The sequence below is a fragment of the Conger conger genome, chromosome 4 (genome assembly GCF_963514075.1).
Source record: "Conger conger chromosome 4, fConCon1.1, whole genome shotgun sequence".
Lineage (NCBI taxonomy): Eukaryota > Metazoa > Chordata > Actinopteri > Anguilliformes > Congridae > Conger > Conger conger.
In genome coordinates, this window is record NC_083763.1 from 10286029 (window position 1) to 10306028 (window position 20000).

The window sequence follows — 20000 nt, forward strand, 5'->3', positions numbered from 1 at the left end:
CAGGGAAGATGTATTTACGGCGGTCAGGAGTGTGAATTTAGTCAGCGTGATACGCGAGAGCTGTGTGTTGGTGCTCTCCTTTCGGTTTCACATTTCACAGTTAGGAAATAAATCTATCAAGCTTAGAAAACATTTTAATGGAAACTCGCCTTATGGTGTAGCTCAGTATCATGCAATACATGAACAAGGAGCTGGAGTATACGGCTTGGTCTTTATGTATGGCTTTATTTATTGCCTCTGTCAGTTTCACTCATTATACCTCCCACTGGACGAGTGTGTTCCACTGGAATTACATGAATATGAATTGTGTGTATTTGATTATGACCATTGCATATGCTCCTGATTGATGGCAGTTTCAGCATGAAAAACTCCGTACATAGTCCCGGGGCATCTGTTCACCGTAGCGTGAACGTCTGTTCTGTGTAACACGCAGAGAGAACACACATCCCATTATGTTGCACAACTTCTGAAGATTCCCATGTTTTTTGAGTTGCTTTGAGCCAAATTCTGTCCAGGCTGCAAAGCTGGGTGGCATGTGTTCATGGCCCGCTAAATTACGGCCTTCTGATTCTTGACATCAAGTAATTCATTGTCCTTACATCTGTACCTACGTGTGAAGGGCTATCTCATTCATTTATTGTGTAGTTTACAGTAGAACTCATTGAATTCTTGCTGTGAAATAATTTTTAATATCGCAAAATACATTTCACACATTCTCCCCGTTCTGGTAGGCTACATCAACAACATGACATCTTAGCGTGCTGAAACAAAAAAAAGGCAGAATGTTACACCATTTCCTTTGTAATATCGTGGAGCCAAGCGTAAAACTTTAATGATGCCGGGGAGCGTTATCATTGCAGCCCGCCAGCTGTTCAGTAGAACCTCGGACCTGCGCCGAAACCTCGGGGACCAAATTAGGGAGGACTGTTGATGAACTAAGATCCGGCTGCAAAAGGGTGGCAAATCCTGCCAGAGAATGGCAAAATGGCCGCCAAACCGGAGGTGAGGGACGGGGGCTGCTGCTATGTGACCGGGGATGGATGGGTAGGTTTGGTCATTTATACCGAGATTAAAAACATACATCACGGCTGTTATCTGCTGGGGAAACGGCCCCGCTGTCAGACCTCATGAAGGCGTTAAAGCTCGGGCGAGCACGGCCGCGATAAGCCGCCATTAAGAACGGAAACAAATCGGCCTACCTGTCACGTTCGTTTCGGTCCGCACTCTGTCTGGTGATATTTATCGGTCCTATCGTTCTCTCGCAGCGCACTTTGATTGTTCCGCTCAGTTTTGCCCAGCTTGCTCTGAGCGGCCGTAATTCAAACAGGGGAAACCTTGGCAAACGAGTCAAAACCAGTTTTTTATTATTATCTTTGTTTTTAACAAGCCCAGATGGATTTAGGGTTCCGGAGAGGAGCAGAGGGCAGGCGTCAGCGCCCCTCACCCCCCCACGGACCCATGTGACACGCCATTTGACCCTCCGTCCCATTACAGCTGATGCTTTTCTCTGGAGTGACTTACAGTTGATTAGACTAAGCAGGGGACAATCCCCCCCTGGAGCGGTGTGGGGTTAAGCGCCTTGCTCAAGGGCCGAACAGCTGTGTGGATCTCATCGTTGCTACACTGGGGCCTGAACCACCAACCTTCCAGGCCCCAGTCATGTACCTTAGCTGCTAAGCTACAGGCTGTCGTTACTTAGTTCATTTCATCCAACCAGAGGCCATCCCATAGCATAGGTTGGAAAGTAACGCTGAACAGTACAGGCTGCCCCTCACGCTGACAGCCACGAAGTCGCGACCTGTATTCTTCCGCGTTCTTCCGCTAAAGAGAGGCCAGGGGGGAGGGAACATCGGGGTGGCCCTTACGGCCTTGCCCACCGGGCCCCGGTCCCCGGGGCCACACGGCGGATATACAGAAGAGCTAGCGCGCCGCTGCTAATCCCACGTAGCACTGGGAGGGGGTTATTTATGTTGCTGTGTTCTTTCAGACGGGTGGCGGATGTGCTCTGCCCCGCGGGGGCCAGGCACTGTGCCCAGCAGGCCGTTGCCAAGGTGACGCAGAGCGAATTCGACGCCCCGGGTCGTGCTGGTTCCCGGGGGGGGGGCTGATGCAGGGTCGTGTCAGCAACCACTGGCCGCCTCAGTGGTCAGAGAGCTCGCCTGGTCTCTCCGCAATTTCACCGTTCACCCGTCCTTCCCCTCCTCACCCTCGGCTCCCGCCCGAGTCTGAAGTTAAATCTCAAGCTCAATTAAATGTTTCTTTTCCCCCCATTTTTTTTTTATTTTTTATTCCTTCCTGTTAAATCCAACCCCGAGACCCCATTTGAAACTGAACGCAAAACAAACCCAGGTGCCGACTGAGCAGGCAGGGAGGAAATGGAGACGGAGAAGCCAAGGCCCTTCTGCAGCCGAGCCAGCGCGAGGATCACTGAGCAGAAGCAGAGCGATGACATCACTCCTCCGGGATAAACAGGCGACATGCGGCAACTTCCTTTTTAAGGCCAGAGAAAGAGGGAGCGCTCGTAATGAATCTGGCGTGGGGAATTACGCCTGACTGCTACTGTATACAGTTTCTCAGACGCGCAGTGGAAAGACAGACTTAATGGCTCCTCGTTAGAGGCTTGTGTGAAGCTCGCAGTGGCCAGGCCTTCGGGTCTGTAATACTAATACACGCCTACGACTGTAAGCAGGTCGGCACAATGACCAGAGAACTGCCCGTGCCACTCTATGATTATAGCGTTGATTCCCAGGTGGGGTATTGCCACTGTACTCTTGACGAAGGTACTTGCTGAATTGCTTTAGTACATATCCTGTGCATCAATCGATCGTATGAAAAAAGAAACATAAGCTGTGTAACAATCTCAAAACAGACGTGTTAAAAAACACATAGCGTGTCATTTCTTTTTAACACACCTCCGTCTCTAGGACAACACAAAGTCTCTTTGTGACACACACTGAAAATAGTATATTCGTAACAAAAGTAAGGACTTGGGTACAAAATATGTTGAAAGAAGCAGAAAAAAGTATGCTGGATATTACCAGATCTTTTTTGAGACTGTAAGTCACTTCTGATAAATGTCTAAAATGTAAAGTCACCCAGAACCCCCTCTCTCTGTCCCCCCTACAGAACAACACACGGAGCAAGCTATGCGCTTTTGCCTTATTCAGTCATTTTCTCTGCATATGATTGTCTGATAACCCCCAGAACCCCCCCTCTCTCTATCCCCCAACAGAACAACTTTTGACTCCTGGAGTAAGCTGTACTTCTTTGCCTTGTTCAATATGTAACTCCGCAAATGGTGTCTGAAAAATGCCTAAATGTATAGTTACCAAGTTACCCTCTCTCTCTCCCTACAGAATGACTCCTTCGCCCTGTTCAATAAGTTACTCCACATATACGTGTCTAATAAATGCCTAAACTTACCCCCCTCTCTCTCTCTTTGCCCCCCTCCAGAACGACTCATGGGGTGAGCTCTACTCCTTCGCCCTGTTCAATAAGTTACTCCACATATACGTGTCGAAACAATGCCTAAACTCACCCCTCTCTCTTAACCCCCCTCCAGAACGACTCATGGAGCGAGCTCTACTCCTTCACCCTGTTCAATAAGTTACTCCACATATACGTGTCTAAACAATGCCTAAACTCACCCCCCTCTCTCTTTACCCCCCTCCAGAACGACTCATTGAGCAAGCTCTACTCCTTCGCCCTGTTCAATAAGTTACTCCACATATACGTGTCTAAACAACGCCTAAACTCACCCCCTCCCTCTCTCTCTCTTTACCACCCTCCAGAACGACTCATTGAGCAAGCTCTACTCCTTTGCCCTGTTCAATAAGTTACTCCACATATACGTGTCTAAACAACGCCTAAACTCACCCCCCCCTCTCTCTCTCTTTACCCCCCTCCAGAACGACTCATTGAGCAAGCTCTACTCCTTCGTCCTGTTCAATAAGTTACTCCACATACACGTGTCTAAACAACGCCTAAACTCACCCCCCCCCCTCTCTCTTTACCCCCCTCCAGAACGACTCGTGGAGCGAGCTCTACTCCTTCGCCCTGTTCAAGGCCATGAGCCACATGCTGTGCATCGGTTACGGCCGGCAGGCCCCGGAGAGCATGTCGGATATCTGGCTGACCATGCTCAGCATGATCGTGGGCGCCACCTGCTACGCCATGTTCATCGGCCACGCCACGGCGCTCATCCAATCGCTGGACTCCTCCCGCCGCCAGTACCAGGAGAAGGTAGGCGCTCCCGAGACAGAGAGCGACCTCATCCATCTGTCCCCCCCCCCCCCCCGCCCCCCGCTAATGTCTTTTTCCGAGACGGCTCCCTTCCTTCCCGGGGGTGTCGCGTGGGAGCCAGCGAACGTTAGCGCCCCCGTTAGCGGCCCAGGAGCAGCCCAGCCACGACACAGCTGCTGGCGTCTTCGCAAACCGCCGCTACGACGCTCCGCTAGCAAGTGGTCGCTGATGCAATCCAGATATGGATCGGCTGTTAACCCTTTCAGGCGTGGGTCTGAAACCGGGTCTGCGAATTTATTCCAGCCCTAGATCTTGATTATGTACTCAGTTCGATTATTTGCTGAGGTAGGGCTGCACACGATGGATATAAAGTGAGATGTGTTATTATTGACTAAATAATAACTGTTGGTTATGTTCCGTGCTTTAACGCAGTTAAATGCATGTGGCTGAATGAGCACTAGGAATCAATTAAGGCAGAGTGGTTTGTGACCACTGCTTTAAAAGGTTGTTAATACAGGATGTGATTAGAATGTACTGGAACTCGACATTCTAATGCTGATGTAACAATCACTCCTGGTCATTGAAAACAATGGACTTCTAGAACACGGATTTAGAATGGCAAATGGTTCAAAATGGCCACCGTATGGTCCTGATGTTAGCAGGCTGTCACAGTGCAGGTGTACGAGGACTGGCAGCTGATTCTGTCAGTGGTCTGATAGGCGTTTGCTCACTGGGGCGGGCTTCTCAGCGTCTTGGCTTTTCCCATGCATGGCGAACACTGTAGTGTGGATCTGAGTCTAGGGGTCTTAAATATTTTGGATCCTCATTATTTATCATATCCTCATTTCGAACACCTGTCCTGTTCCGTTGACTGTTCAGACTCTGTTCACTATTCATCTATTCATTACACTGGAGCACATTTATAAAACAGGACAGGCAAGGTCAGCAATGTTCTCAGGTCGCTCTTTCTCTCTGTCTCTCTCTTTCCCTCTCCCTGTCTTTCTCTCTGTCTCTCTCACTCTTACTTTCTCTGTCTCTCTCTCTCCCTCTAGCTCAATCTCACTTGCTTGTTGTCACTCTGTCTCTGTCTCTCTCCCTCTCTCTCCCTCTATCTCTCTGTCTGTCTTGTCTCTGTCCCTTTTGTCTCTCTCTCCCTCTATCTCTCGCTCTCACTTTCTCTCTGTCTCTCTCTCTCTCTCTTTCTCCCTCTGTCTCGCTCTGTGTCTCAGTGTCTCTCCCTCTCTCTCTGCTTCTCCTGGCCTCTTCCCTGCATTGCTTTGTTCCTCTCTTGGTCTGCAGACAGCTCGGTCTGTGTGTGTGTGTGTTTTTGTTTTGTTTTTGAGAGGGAGCCTGTCACATTTTCTAGGTCAGGGAGTGAAGGAGGAGACCTGGGTGTTTTAGAGTGCTGTGGGGCTGCAGTCACAGACGGGGGGGGGGGGGGGGGGGGGTGCGGGTGCCAGTGCAGGGTCCTGTCACGGGGAGATGGAAGAGCATCTGTAGAGATTAGTGAGAGTGAAGAAAAATTTGGCCGGCATGTGAACTCTGTGGGTGTGTGCGTGTCTGTGCTGAGTGTGTAAATGTACACACACACACACACACACACACACACACACACGCGCAAGCACACACGCACACAGGCACACACACACACACACAGACACAGACACACACCCATAGATGGTTACGCACACACACACACACACACACATAGACACAGACACACACCCATAGATGGTTACGCACACACACACACACACACAGACACAGACATGTACCCACACACACCCGCGGGTATATACACAGCACTACATATTGTATACGCTACATCATAAACACATAAAAAATGAAAGAGTGGAGATTATTGTGCAAGGCAGCGCTTGTAAAACACGCAGCGTCCGTGTGAAGTGAAGGCCAGCGTTTCTTCGCTCAGAAAAAAAAAAGAAAAAACGCCTCTCTTTGCTCCTGCCCGGCACGGCTGGCTCTTCTGCTCTACTTCCTAGATACAGCGGGAAATAATAACCCGACGCGGTCACGTGCACAGTCACTGCTCCCCTCGTCCTCCCTGCGGGGGCCGGGGCTAGTTATTTATTAAGCGTGTTGTGTCGAGCCGCCCCACCGGACAGGACAGATAACAGACACGGAGCGGTCCTGAGAGAGCTCGTCCTGAACGCTCGGGATATTTCGACGGTAAACGGCGCCGGCCTCGGCGAAAAAGCCACAGCCGTGCGCTTCACGCAGAATAGACAGGTGCAAGTCGTTTTGCCTGACGCGCCATCATTAGTGGTTAACGGAGAGGTTTCGCTCTGTTTTTACGCGCTGTTGGAAACAAAATGTCTGTCACCAAACGGAACTGGCTCCTAGGTTCACGGTGTTCGGTCACTAAAACGACCGGTTCTCATTACACTGTGTGTATTCGTTAGCGCTTCACTTAGTAAATCATTGTCAGAGCGGCGCAGACTGCGGCGGGGTTTAAATAGCCGATGAGCGGCGTTTAACGAGCGGCGTTTTGCGGTTTGAGGAGGCGACCCCCTCTCGACCCCAGCTGCACGCTGCGTTCCCGCGCGCGGGGGTCTTCGCCGAGCCTTTTTAGGGCTGGAGTTCGACGGGCGAGCAGCCGCCTCGAGGGGGGGGGAGTGAATTCCAGGGGGAGGGGGGGGGGGAGTGAATTCCAGGGGGAGGGGGGGGGGGGGGGCGGAGGGTGGCAGGGGAGCGATGCCAGGGGTTTCGGGCTTTGATGTAGCGGAGCGTCTCCGCGGTATGGGGGATGTTCATCGGGCGGCCGCCCCGTGTCGTCCCCGTTCATCACCCACCACCCCCCCCCGCCCCAACACCCCCCTGACCTCCCCCCACCCCACCTCCCCGCCCCGCTCACATTTCCACGTCCTTGGGACGGGCCTGACGAGCCATCTGCTAACACGGGCGGAGGGCATCGACCATTACGTAACAGCCAGCCGTCTCCGGAGGGCCGTTTCACTGCGTCCCTGTCAAATCGCTTTCGCTCGGAGCCTGAAGCGTGTCAGTCTTCTGAGAACTCGCTGACGGCGTCTCTGCGCTGCGGCTAACTTCACATCCGCTCGTGTCTCGGACCTTTGCTAAGGGTGATTCCAGGTTAGCTGTCCACTGCCAAATTTGGTATTCCACCAGAGGGCTGTTCCATAAAGCAGGATTATTTCAGTTAGCTGGATTAACCAACCAGATTGCGGATGGATGCGGACAAATCTGGAACACAAACTGAAATAAAAAGACCAGTTCCGGGTTTTAGTCTGGGGGGGGGACTATGTATGGAAAGGGATGTGATTCTTACTTGGTTCATCTGATATGGATTGCAGCTACCCTCACATTAAAGATGACAATATGCACTTTAACCTCACAGTCATTGTTTAATTTCACATCCAATGTGCAGGAGTACAGAAATTGCACCACTGTCCGAACTGCACTGTTGTTCTGAATTCAGCCGCCTCTCCGCTGACCGACTGTCACACTGTGATGGCTGGCTCACGTCCCTCTCGTCTCATTTTGATGTCTTCCGCACGCGGTACCTTCGGAAATATCCACCGCCCAGTTTATTCATCATTGCAACCGACACCCCGCTCTGCGGTCTGAAAGGAGCTTCCCAGAAGCGACCGCGCGGAGTGCGCTGTACGCCACACTATATCAGATTTGATTGCCTTGTGCTTTTCACACTGTCACCTTGATCAGAATTAATGACACATATGTATGATGTACTTAGTCAGGGGAGAGCCGCTTCCCTGCAGATGAGCTCCTCTCCGGCAGGACTGCGATGCTCCCTGCGTTACCCACAGGCGACCGTGCCTCCGCGACACGCCGCAAGATGACAATTTCATTTCCTCGCCCTGGCAGCTAGCAGATGGCAGAGACAGATACGCGCCATACATCCAGTACGTGATGTCAAGCGGGGACCGTGCGGCCTGTGAAACCCTCGTGACCGTCAGGCTATATCCACAGGGCTCGGAGTGACGTCTGATTGGATTAAAAGAGCGTGATGTGGGGCGGTATCGCTCCGTCCAATTCAACTTTATTACGGATGACGTTTTATGTAGATTCCATAGACGGGGAAAATGCTGTCTGGAGTGCGTATTGTTTCAATACGATAAGTGTGTGTGTGGGTGTGTGTGCCAGAATAAAATGCTGTCTGGAGTTTGTATTGTTTAAATACAATAAATATGTTTATGTATGCGTGTGTGGGCACGCCGGTGTGGGTGTGTGTGTCTGTGTATGTGCGAGTGTGTGCGTGTACATGCGTGCATGCATGTGTGTGTACGTACGTGCGTGCTACTATGCGAAGGTGTGTGTCTGTATATGCGAGGTCGTGTGCATGTATATGTGTGTGCATGTGCGTGCTACTGTGCATGTGTGTGGTACATGTGTGTGTATGTGTGTGTGCTACATGCATATGTGTGTGTATGTGTGTGTGTGTGTGCTACATGCATATGTGTGTGTATGTGTGTGTGTGTGTGTGTGTGTGCTACATGCATATGTGTGTGCATGTGTGTGTGTGTGTGCGCGTGTTTGTATATGTGAGGTCGTGTGCATGTATATGTGTGTGCATGTGCGTGCTACTGTGCATGTGTGTGGTACATGTATGTGTGTGTATGTGTGTGTGTGTGTGTGCTACATGCATATGTGTGTGTGTGTGTGTGTGTGTGTGTACACCAGGGAGCCTATTGTATGGGCCTTACTGTCAGCACAGCTTGCTGAAGCGTCGGATGTGTCCACAGCACTGGATATACAGTGACTCAGTGACTCACAGCTAGTGAATCAGAGCTGCACTACTGCGAACAGCCAGGCAGACAGGCTGTCATTAATCAGCCCGAGCAAACAACAAGCCCGTCCATTAATCAGCTGTTCAGAGGGCCCTAACTCACTCCTACGCCCTCAACTCTTGGGCTCACTGTCTCCGTGCCTGATACACTGCAAAAACGACCCTCTTAACAAGTGTTTTAGTCGTGTAATAAGACTTAAGAACTTTTTTTTCTTCCTCACTCAAGTAGAGAATATGAGCTTTCTTTTTGCTTGACAATTGAAATTTTCTTACCCCCACTGACCCCAAAAAAGTAATAGACGTTAAGATTTTATATCTCAATATAAGACTGAAATACTTGTTCGGCCCGACTTATTTTTTTGGTTTTCGCAATGTAGCTGCTGTGGAAAAAAGCATTGCAGGGGTGCTTCAGTTAAAGGGATTTTAAATGATGCCTTGTTTACACCTTCTGCAAACCACACAGTGCCTTTTTATCTCTCCCCCATTTCAAACGCTCCATTAATTTCATTGGGCCCTGGATGGCAGCAGCTTGTCTAACATGTCACCCAGCAAGAAAAGGCTGGACAGATTAGAAGAGGCTCTTTGGTCCAAACTTTTCTTTGAGTACAGCTGTAGTCAATGACTACAAAATGACAAGACTTGATTGTGATTGCGACATGAAAAAAAGCTCTAAAGCGATCATCTTGAGAGGTCTTTAATCCAACTGGGATGCTGGCTTTAGAATTCCATCTCAGCCAAAATTTCAGGCGCGCAACTTAAGGACCCCCCCCTCGGGTAAACACGAGCGGGTGGATATGAAGAAGACTGAGTTAACACTACCGGTCTCATGTTTAATTGGATCCAACAGGCAACCATTTGAATAAGGCTGTCATCGTTGGAATGAGATGGGCAGTAGCCAGCAGTGACGTTGAAGGCTCGCAGCGGTTGATACATTTTCATTCGATACTGCCGGCTCTCCCACTGTAGCCAAGCTCCTCCTGAGATTTTAGTTAAATTGCTTTGCTGCTGTCTCTGTTTCAGCCATCGTAGCAATGTTGGGGGAAGGCCTTTGACACTGTTCAAAGGGGGAAAAAAACTTAACTCCCGAACTAAAAAAGAAGCTTAACTAAAAAAGAAATCACATTAGCTGGCTTCAGGAAACGGATTTCCATACATACAGTAGGTAATTACAGTCGATGGATTTGGCCTGGTCAGCAGAGAATGGGCTCTCCCTCTATAGCCGGATTCCTCCTGAGATTTCTTTTTTTTTTTTTTACCTCACTTTCCTGCTTTGTGGGGGTTCAGGCCTGGTTTTTGCCCAGGTTCCCTTTGTAAAACATCAATACAAGTCAAATTAATTTGATTTGATCGGTGGCACTTCCTAAGTGACTATAAACCATTTCATAGATTAGTTTGCAGATATTGAACAAAAAATGTAAACTCCAAATTAAAGCCACATAATAGGGTGTTGGAAACCACTTTTCTCCAGGGGAGATTTGCTCTACTAAACCCCTGGTTGAAATTTACAGTCAGCTGATCTGCAGCTTTTGGGATGTTTTGACTCACACTTGAAGTGCATAGCAATCACATCACAGTCATTTCTGTCAACTGCTGCCCTTTGCTGATGGTGTCTCTCAGTCAGAATGTAACACTCACCCCTCTGATTCACACATTAGAGAGCTGAGATGTCGTAGCCACTGACGCCAAATATGCCAAACAACCATCACTGACTTTTAACCCTTTGAATAGCACTTTTTTTTTTTATCGTTTTTTCAGTCAGAGTCCTAGAATTGATTTTCTTTCAATCACCAATAGTGATTGTTACATCAGCTTTAGAATGTTCAGTTAAGCTTTAGAATGTTGGAAAGCATACATGCGCTGTACTTATTGTGACTTATCAGGTGTCTGTTCATTTGCACAAATCTGTATGCGCGCGGTATCTTACAGCGCCCCCTTGTCATCACATACGATCACTGCACTACATTATTTATGTGGTTGCTTTTTATACCTCACATTACATTTCACCCTGTTGTTTTAAGTGAAATTCACTGCTACTCATTCATACATTTTGTATAGCGCACACTCACACATTTCACCATAACTCGCCTTTTTAATGCGTGGCTTCACATATGAGGTCAGCCAGAAAATTGATCACCTGCTGGAAACCGTTTCGACACAATTAATACAGTAACTAACAGTGAGAACCGAAGGTCGAGGAAATATTCTTTTTTCTGCTGTAGAACATAATTGAACCTTTCAGGATTAGCTCTGTCCATGCTTCCAAAGATGGGTTCGACTCTTGCTGCCTATTTTTAATCGCCTTTCAACATGAATGAACTACATTTTCGCTGCGTAAATATTGAAAACCCCAATCTGACATCTGGTATGGGCTAAGTTGAAGCTTTAATTACAGTGAAGTTGAGGAGAGGACAAGTCCTTGTAATCTTGAGTCGAAGAACGAACTGGCGACCGGCTCAAAGTACAAATAGCGACCGGCTCAAAGTTTTAGGTTAAACTGAATTACAGTCGCATTCAATCTAAATGTAAAGAGCTAACGGGCGCTACGGAACTATAATGATTATCACCAGCAGAAACGATCGCAGGATGTATTGGACCTCAGAGTTTAACGTTCATTAATATTTGATCGTGTTTTTCGCCGAGATTGAAAAGGGCAAAGGCTGCAGTATTTAGAGCTGCGAAGGAGACAGTCACGCGGCCATCGTTGGCTTCGTGTGAGCGCGAAATAGAGGAGCGAGTGGTAAAATATCTTCACGGTGTTACTTAGCAGCTGGAGAGGACAAAAAAGTGTCAGTTATCCAGCCACTGGGGCGTCTCAAATCAGAATCATCTCAAGGACTGAGAAAATGAAGCTCAGAAAATGGCACTTTCTCTGTTTTTAGGACCTGTCAAATGTGATTCCAGAAAAACATCTCGCAGAAATAATATTTAATCAGCTGTATAATATAAACCTTATTATGTGTGTTAATGTAAAATATTAGAACCTGGGGGTGTCCTCTCTTATCTGAAAAGGTGCAGTGTGGGTACTGTTTTTTGTTATGGCCTAGTACGACATCTGATTAAACTAATTTACTTCAATCATAAGTAGAATCAGGTGTCTTAGTGCTGGGTTAAAACAGAAACCTGAACCCACACCATGCATAAGTTGGACACTCCTGCTACTGCAGAACCCAACAAATCTCCTTTCATCATAAACTCTGGAGACCTTAAAGGAAAGAAAGTGCTTACATGGGCAAAGGAGTGGAAAGTGTTTTCCCCTCTTTCACCAGTCTAATTGGAAATCTAATCCAGCTTTTTAAGCAAATATAGGCCACAAAATGGAAAGTCCTAAGGAAGTTATGGTGACTAAAAGAGAGCTGTAATGCTCCTGACCTTGCATGAACGGTCCAGGTCTTCAGCAGCGAGAGATGGCTCACTGCGCAGACCTGCCGCTGCATTAATACGCAGCTCCGGGTCCTCTGGGCCACGGTGGAGAAGGCTGTTTATGTAACTGCCTGCCTGATTTGGCCTCCCCCGGGGATCTCGCAAGAGCACCATTATCAGTCTGTGTGGTCTGTGCTGAATTATTCAGTTTGACTGTTTCCTGTGTAACTTTCCTGCCATTTTGTTTACATATTTATGCACTCGCGTTGACATCGTCTTTCCTGCTCCTCCACAATGTCAAAAATCACTCGCGAAGGTTAAACGGTTGCTACGACTCCGCGAAGGGAGCCGTCGGATTTCAAGCACCCGTCTCCGTGCCCGTGCTTTTTCCAGAATTTATCAGGAATAAAAAAAAAGAGTCAGACATGATTCTGAGCTCGAGGTTAAATAGTAGCTGTCATTTAGTGAGAGGCACCAGTAGGAGGCAGGTCATGTGATTGCTTTTGGCAGTGCTGTGCAGTTTGTGGGCATTTGCTTACTATAAAAATATTTAATATTCATTTATTTTTTACCTCATGAAAGAGATGACTGCGATTGGCATTTTCAGCTTTAACTAAGCAAGTATATTTTTTGGATTGTTTGCATATACTGTACTGTTAGAGTTTTTACAGAATAACAGGGATGATGAACATGAAATTGTGTTTATTTGAGGGCTTATTTGATCTGAGGGAGCTTAACATCAATGTTGCGCAATAGTGCAAAATTAAGAACATGCCACTTAAATATGTAAAATATTCATTTGTATTTTTTTTTTCTTGCTTGAAATGAAGAAGAAAAGTAATCTCTCTAGGGTATCCAACATCTTCTCACACACACAAACACACACTTTACATAACGTTGTAGTGTAAATAATGGAAACACAAACACGAGGATGTCCCATTCATTATTTACTCACCACATTTCTGATTCCTTTAAAAAAAAAAAAAAACGAAACAGAGTTCCTGCAACAAAAAATGAAATGTGTTTTAAAAAAGAAACATTGTGGTTGTGATGGTTTTACAGGGCCTTTTCTGTAAGCAGTCTGTCACTCGACGCATGTTAAATCAAGCACACTGCTTTCCCAGGCACACTGGAGCATGAAGCCGTCCCTATTCCAATGTTTTATCAGGCTGGCAGTGTTTTTCCCCCGAACATAACCATCTTACATCTGAAAGCAGTGTGTGTACTATAAATAGGTCAGAAGATTTCCCTTTAGGTATATTTTTCTGTGCTTTCCATACGACATGGCAGATATAATCTCTTATCCATTTATCTTTTGACTCTGAAAATAGGACAAATCAGTGGATATATTCTGCAACAGAATTTGTCTGCTTCTTTGTGTCTACATGCCGAGAGTAGGCGGCCATTCAATGTACCTGTGTGTTCAACATCTTCTGAGGAGCCAGAATTCGTTTTTAAGACCTCTCACTGCCTCCATACATCTGTACTCCTCACTCTTTATTGTGATTTAGGGCGAGTTAGAAGACATCGTTTGACATTTAACAATATTTTACTGGTCTCGGTCAAGATACGCCACCTAGTGTGAAAGTCCACTGGATGTTGTAGGAGAGCCAAGAATGACGAACCCATTTTGATTCAATCTGCTCAATGTTGCTAGATGTCTCCTGCTCAGTGCGATGCAGAGATGTTTCAGGACTGTATAATGCTCACACCTAAAATCATTACTTGGAATCTGGTTCAGTCAAGATGATTTACATTTTTTTACATAAATATAGTTTTGCAGTTGTTCCCACTGAAAACATTGTCTTTCAACTTTGGAAGTTGAATACAGTTTTCTGTAGACTTTTTCCCAAAATATTCATTAAAAGTATGAAAACTTATTTTCCAGGCTGTACTGCTAACATAACAGACGCAGAATTCAGAATGCTGCAACATATTTAAATAATAATACTGTATGTTAATATTCCTTGGATGCGTTCACATGTGGGCAAACTTAGTGACTCACACACTCTCTCTCTCTCTCGCTCTCTCTCTCTCTCACTCTCTCTCTCCACAGTACAAACAAGTGGAGCAGTACATGTCCTTTCACAAACTGCCAGCAGACTTCCGACAGAAAATCCATGACTACTACGAGCACAGATACCAGGGGAAGATGTTCGATGAGGAGAGTATCCTGGAGGAACTTAATGAACCTTTGAGAGAGGTGAGACACCAGATGGGAGTGAATATCTTTACACAAATTCAATCCACTGCAGTATATAGAACTAAAACATTGATGTCAAGATCAAAAATAATATTGCAAGACAAATATGCAAATGATTGATGAGCAAATTTCCCAATTGTACCCTGAAAGTATAGTAATATTCGCTTTGGGTACAAATGAGTATGTTTTACAAGCAAAAAAAGACAACAAATGAATTATATATTGCTTGCTAGGGCTACAATGTTATATACTGATAGGGTACTGCCCCAGCGACAAGTACCTTTTTTGGCACTTTTCATACATTTACTTCTGAGCGTGTAGGGTGAAACTAGACGGAGGTCCTCATTTTGATTGTTTAATTTCATCGTTCCTCTCTTTTTAAGGAAATTGTCAATTTCAACTGCCGCAAGCTGGTGGCGTCCATGCCCCTCTTCGCCAACGCCGACCCCAATTTTGTGACGGCCATGCTGACCAAACTGCGCTTCGAGGTCTTCCAGCCCGGAGACTACATCATCAGGGAAGGCACCATCGGCAAGAAGATGTACTTCATCCAGCACGGGGTGGTGAGCGTGCTGACCAAGGGCACCATGGGAATGAAGCTCTCCGACGGCTCTTACTTCGGAGGTACGGCGAAAACCGAGCCTGCCTTTGTTAGGTTGTGTGCGCGTGTCGCCCAGGGATCACCGAATCTGGCCTTCCGATCCAAATCCGCCCCTGGTTTTCAATTCCACCAGGTAATTAACTGAGCAATTAGTGACTGTCTTCACACCAGACTCGCAGGTAAAGGAAAAGCCAGCAGTTCTCACTGCCTCCTCTGCGGCTGTGATTTGATTATCGCTGGCCCATTGTGTGGCTTTTCCTTCTGTTGTTTTTCAAGTGTTATTGTCATTCACTTCATGAATCAAATTAAAGTAAAATGAGCCTCAGGTTCTATGAGGAGGTTTCAGAACTGAATGTAAATTAATTTTGTGAGTGCGTCTCGCCTGCATCGAGATGAAATTGACCCCAATTTTGGTTTCTGTACCCTGTGTTTTGTCCGATCTCTGGCAGTAATATACACCAGCAACAGCGCATTTTCTTTTCTCACAGCAAATTGCATTCTGAAGCTGTAATCTTACTCTTCTGATAGGCTCAGAAGTACCATCACATTTTAATGATGATGGCGGTAGCTTGAGAAAGGGCATGTTTAGTTTGGAATTCTGATGACTCCTTATTTTCATATACATCTGTATATACCTACTGTACGCATCTTTCTCGAGCACTTATTCCGTGTGTCCTTTTCTGGCCTTTTCTGTGTTTTTGATTTACACTTGGCTTATAAAGTAATGTAATTGGAGATGTTTCTCTAAGTACTGCAATCTGGAACTGTGACATGTTCAGTGACAGTTTTATTTCCGGGAGAAGAAGAAGAAAAAAAAAAACTAAACAAATTTGTCCCACATCTTGAAATCGGCGAGAGAAGCCGTCCAGGCCTCATCCTCAGTTATCAGCATGCTCGGTGCCCCAAAGCAATATGCCTGCTCGCGTGTCAGACGCTGAAATAAGCGTGATGTTCGGTGCGTCTCGACGGTTCGCCCTGTATCTCCCCGATCGTAGCTGGCGTCGGCGTGTCAGCGCATCCGTGGTGTTCATATGAAGGTGGCGGTGGGAGGGGGGGGGGACATGGAGGGAATAAAACCACGCTGACATTTGAATTCGACTCAGCTCGGGTCCCTGGCCTCCGGCAGGTTCCGGCCCAGTTTTCAGTGGCTCCTCTCCCGAGTCCGTTTTGGGGACTCGGACCTGCCGCCGATTCGGGAAAACCACGTCTCCTGGGCGGACATTTTTACATCTCCGGCTGAGAAAGCCCAGAAGCTGTTTTTACGGAAGGCCTAGTGCACGTACGGAACACATATGGGTCATTAATAACATATAATTAGCTGTGGGGACCTGTGGTGACAGCACAATTCATAATGTGGACTGTAGGTTTCAGCCCTGGCTTGTACGTTTTTTTGTTGTTTTTCGCCTAAAGGCAGGGATCTGACTCCCAACACCTGCCTGACTCTTTGGGGTCTACATGATTGATGGCTTCCTGTCTGCTGCTGGTGGAAAATGCTTCGGCCAGGGACGTAGCCAGAGCCAGCTCTAGGATTTTGGTGGCCCTGAACAAGACTTTTTGGGGGTGAATACTCATGAGTGAGGATTGTGAAGAAGACAGAGTGGGATGGTGTCTTGGTGGCGCAACCTGCAGAGCACTGACCGCATGCTCATTGTGAGCCGCGACGACAATGGTTCGAATCCGACCGTCTGACAATTTGTCGCATGTCTTTCCCTCTCTCTCGCCCCCATTCTTCCTGTCTCTATAAACTGTCCAATAAAGCTGAAAAAGGCCTAAAAAAATATCAAAAAAAAAAAAAAGAAGACAGAGTGGGAGAACAGCGGGGTTGGTGGAACCAATCGAGGACAGGGAATGGGGGTGAGGGGCCGATTCTCACCACCGTTTCAGGCGTTTTATCCCCACTTGGGAGCTGTTTTTACCTCATCGGCCTGCTGTTGTGGTTCAGATCTGGTGTTTGCTCTCTGCAAAGCATCTTTGTCACAGTCTTCTGTAAAAAGCACTACACAAATAAAACTGAATTGAATTGGAATTGAATTTACGGCAGCAGCCAGTTCGGACCATCCCAAAAAGTGTACAGAATGTTTTACCTGACAGTGCAGAATACTTAACACAATACAGCACCTCCGAGTGCCGTATGAATGCTTCCGTCATGTTGGCGGCGATAAGTACCTGCTGACATTCTAATTGATAATTTAAATTAATAACGGCTCTTGAATAATGGCTGTTTTGGTTCGCGAATATGAAGGCTTTTATTTTTGAGGACGTGTCGAGGAGCTCTGATATGCCAGCTCTGTCTCTTGACTGCCGTCTCCCACTGTGTCGGAGGACGGGAGAACACTCAGTCCTAAGTCTGATAATAGAACGATCTGCCTGCCGTCTGCCGTCTTGTCAAGGTCGTATTTAAATTATCGCTTGTGAAAAGAGCTATTCCGCGACTCGAAGTTAAGCTTGAATACCATTGCTGGGGACCTTTTTTTCTTCTTTTTTTTTCGGTGGGGTGAATGAAGAGGTTATCATCGAAATATAACTTGTGCGTGGAGCACGTCCCATTGTGCGGTTTTAATAGTGCGCGTAGGAGCCTGGCAAAGGGTGACCTTTTGCATGGCTGTTCTTGTCGTTAATTGCCCTGGTTTCTCCTGTAGTGTCTGCTCACAGACTGCGGATAAGATTAGTGCGCAGGGGGCGCTGCTCGGTGAATATGAATAGAAAATAGGCCAGTTGCCGAACCTCGCAACGACCCCAGAAAATAAACGTCAAAGCGGTTTTCGTACAAGCCTTATTTGAGAGGCAGGTACAACAAAAGTATGACTTTGGTTGTTGGCAGTATTAATGTTGTTACTACCGACTACTGCTTTTGCTACTGCTGCCTCCCCAAGGTAGAATTAAGTAACGTGGACTCCACCAGGGGATGGAATTCATGAATTAATCTAATCTCATGCAGTTGTGTGCCAAAGGTGTAAAGTCCAGGTTCAGAAAGTAAAAAACCTCTCTGGTATTATCACCTGGATTTGCTCATAAGCACAATTCTTCAGTCAGGACATAGGACAAATGAGCAAAGATTAGTTAATGGGTGGAAGAAACACAAGGCAGGACCTCTGGTTACTACTATTACTACTAGAACTGCTACTACTGCTAAAGTAGAATTAGCTGTGGTGGACTCTACAAGGGGATGGAATTCATGAATGAATCTAATCTCACGCAGTTGTGAGCACTCATTTAACCATACTCTTAACTGCCTGAGGGGCAGGGACTGCAACTGCTACTAGTATGACTTCTACCAGCTGGTCAGGCTGGTTTAAGCTGTGCTTTGACCCCTCCAGCTGGTCTGTAGCTGGGCAAAGCTGGTCTTCTAGCTGGACAAATCGGGTCAAAGCTGCTAGAGTAAGTAGGTGGCCAAACTGGTGGATTTGCTGACAATAAAGGGCTGGTCAACTGGTGAACAAACAGGTTTACCTGCCAAAAGTGTCACACAAAAACACAGCATAAGCCAGCTCGACCAGCTTTAAGCAGGTATGTTCAGCAGGGACCTGACACAGGTGTGTGCATATAGTTAACTGTAATGTTACTCTTTAATTACCTGTGTTGTCAGTGAAATATCGATGTGTGTGCTCTGTGTGTACCCCTCAGAGATATGCCTGTTGACCAGGGGCAGACGCACGGCCAGTGTCCGGGCCGACACCTACTGCCGCCTGTACTCGCTGTCGGTGGACAACTTCAACGAGGTGCTGGAGGAGTACCCCATGATGCGGCGAGCCTTCGAGACCGTCGCCATCGACCGACTCGACCGCATAGGTAGCCCCCCCCCCCCCCCCCCCGCCCCCCTCTCCCTTCTGCCCATTTGGTGCTCCTTTTCCTCTCGAAAATACAATATACTGCAATGTACTGCAATATACTGCAATGTACTGCAATATACTGCTATATACTGCAATTTACTGCAATGTACTGCAATGTACTGCAATATACTGCAATGTACTGCAATATACTGCTATATACTGCAATTTACTGCAATGTACTGCTATATACTGCTATATACTGCAATATACTGCAATATACTGCTATAAACTGCAATTTACTACAATGTACTGCAATATACTGCAATGTACTGCAATACACTGTGATGTACTGCAATATACTGCAATTTACAGCAATGTACTGCAATATACTGCTATAAACTGCAATTTACTGCAATATACTGCAATATACTGCAATATACTGCAATATACTGCAATTTACAGCAATGTACTGCAATACACTGCAATTTACAGCAATGTACTGCAATATACTGCTATGTACTGCAATACATCACTATCAGTGTAAGACTACTACTAGTATTCTACTAAATAGAATAGTGCATTTTGTGCACTGGGTATATATATGGACAAACGTAAACAGTAATGCAGTGGCCCAGTTATTGTTAGATTTGTTCAGAAAAGGTCTGAAAATAACACTGTCAGATTTGCAGATGAAGACCTGTTTAATGATTATTTTTATGCTGGGTGCCGAGGGAAAGCGTTTTTCGGCTGCTGTGGCTTTGATGTCTGTATTGCCAGGGCTCGGGGAAGCACCCGCTTTGTACATTCGGGCACCTCTTTGCAAACATGTAATTTGCTGAACAGTGGAGCCTCCCCTCCCCTCTCCTCTCCTCTCCTGTCCTCTCCTCTCCTCCCTCTCTCCCACCCTCCCTCCCTCTCCCCCGCTCCCCCTACCCCAAGGTCAATGTGCTGCTGATGTCACACTCGGTCACATGTTCACATCCAGTGTTTGCAAAAGGGTGCCCGTATCCGCCACCTGCCTGCCGTTGCCATGGCAGCCGG

The 20000-nt window shown here is 46.9% G+C and overlaps 1 protein-coding gene across 1 annotated transcript in view; it reads left to right on the top strand.

The window, feature by feature from the left end:
- Nucleotides 1–20000, top strand: part of hcn2b (hyperpolarization activated cyclic nucleotide-gated potassium channel 2b) — a 48501-nt gene that overhangs the window by 25149 nt on the left and 3352 nt on the right. The window contains exons 5-8 of the mRNA XM_061240480.1: nucleotides 4024–4242; nucleotides 14442–14588; nucleotides 14972–15212; nucleotides 18814–18978. Of these exons, the coding sequence (XP_061096464.1) occupies nucleotides 4024–4242; nucleotides 14442–14588; nucleotides 14972–15212; nucleotides 18814–18978 (772 nt within the window). The remainder of the gene's footprint in view (nucleotides 1–4023; nucleotides 4243–14441; nucleotides 14589–14971; nucleotides 15213–18813; nucleotides 18979–20000) is intronic.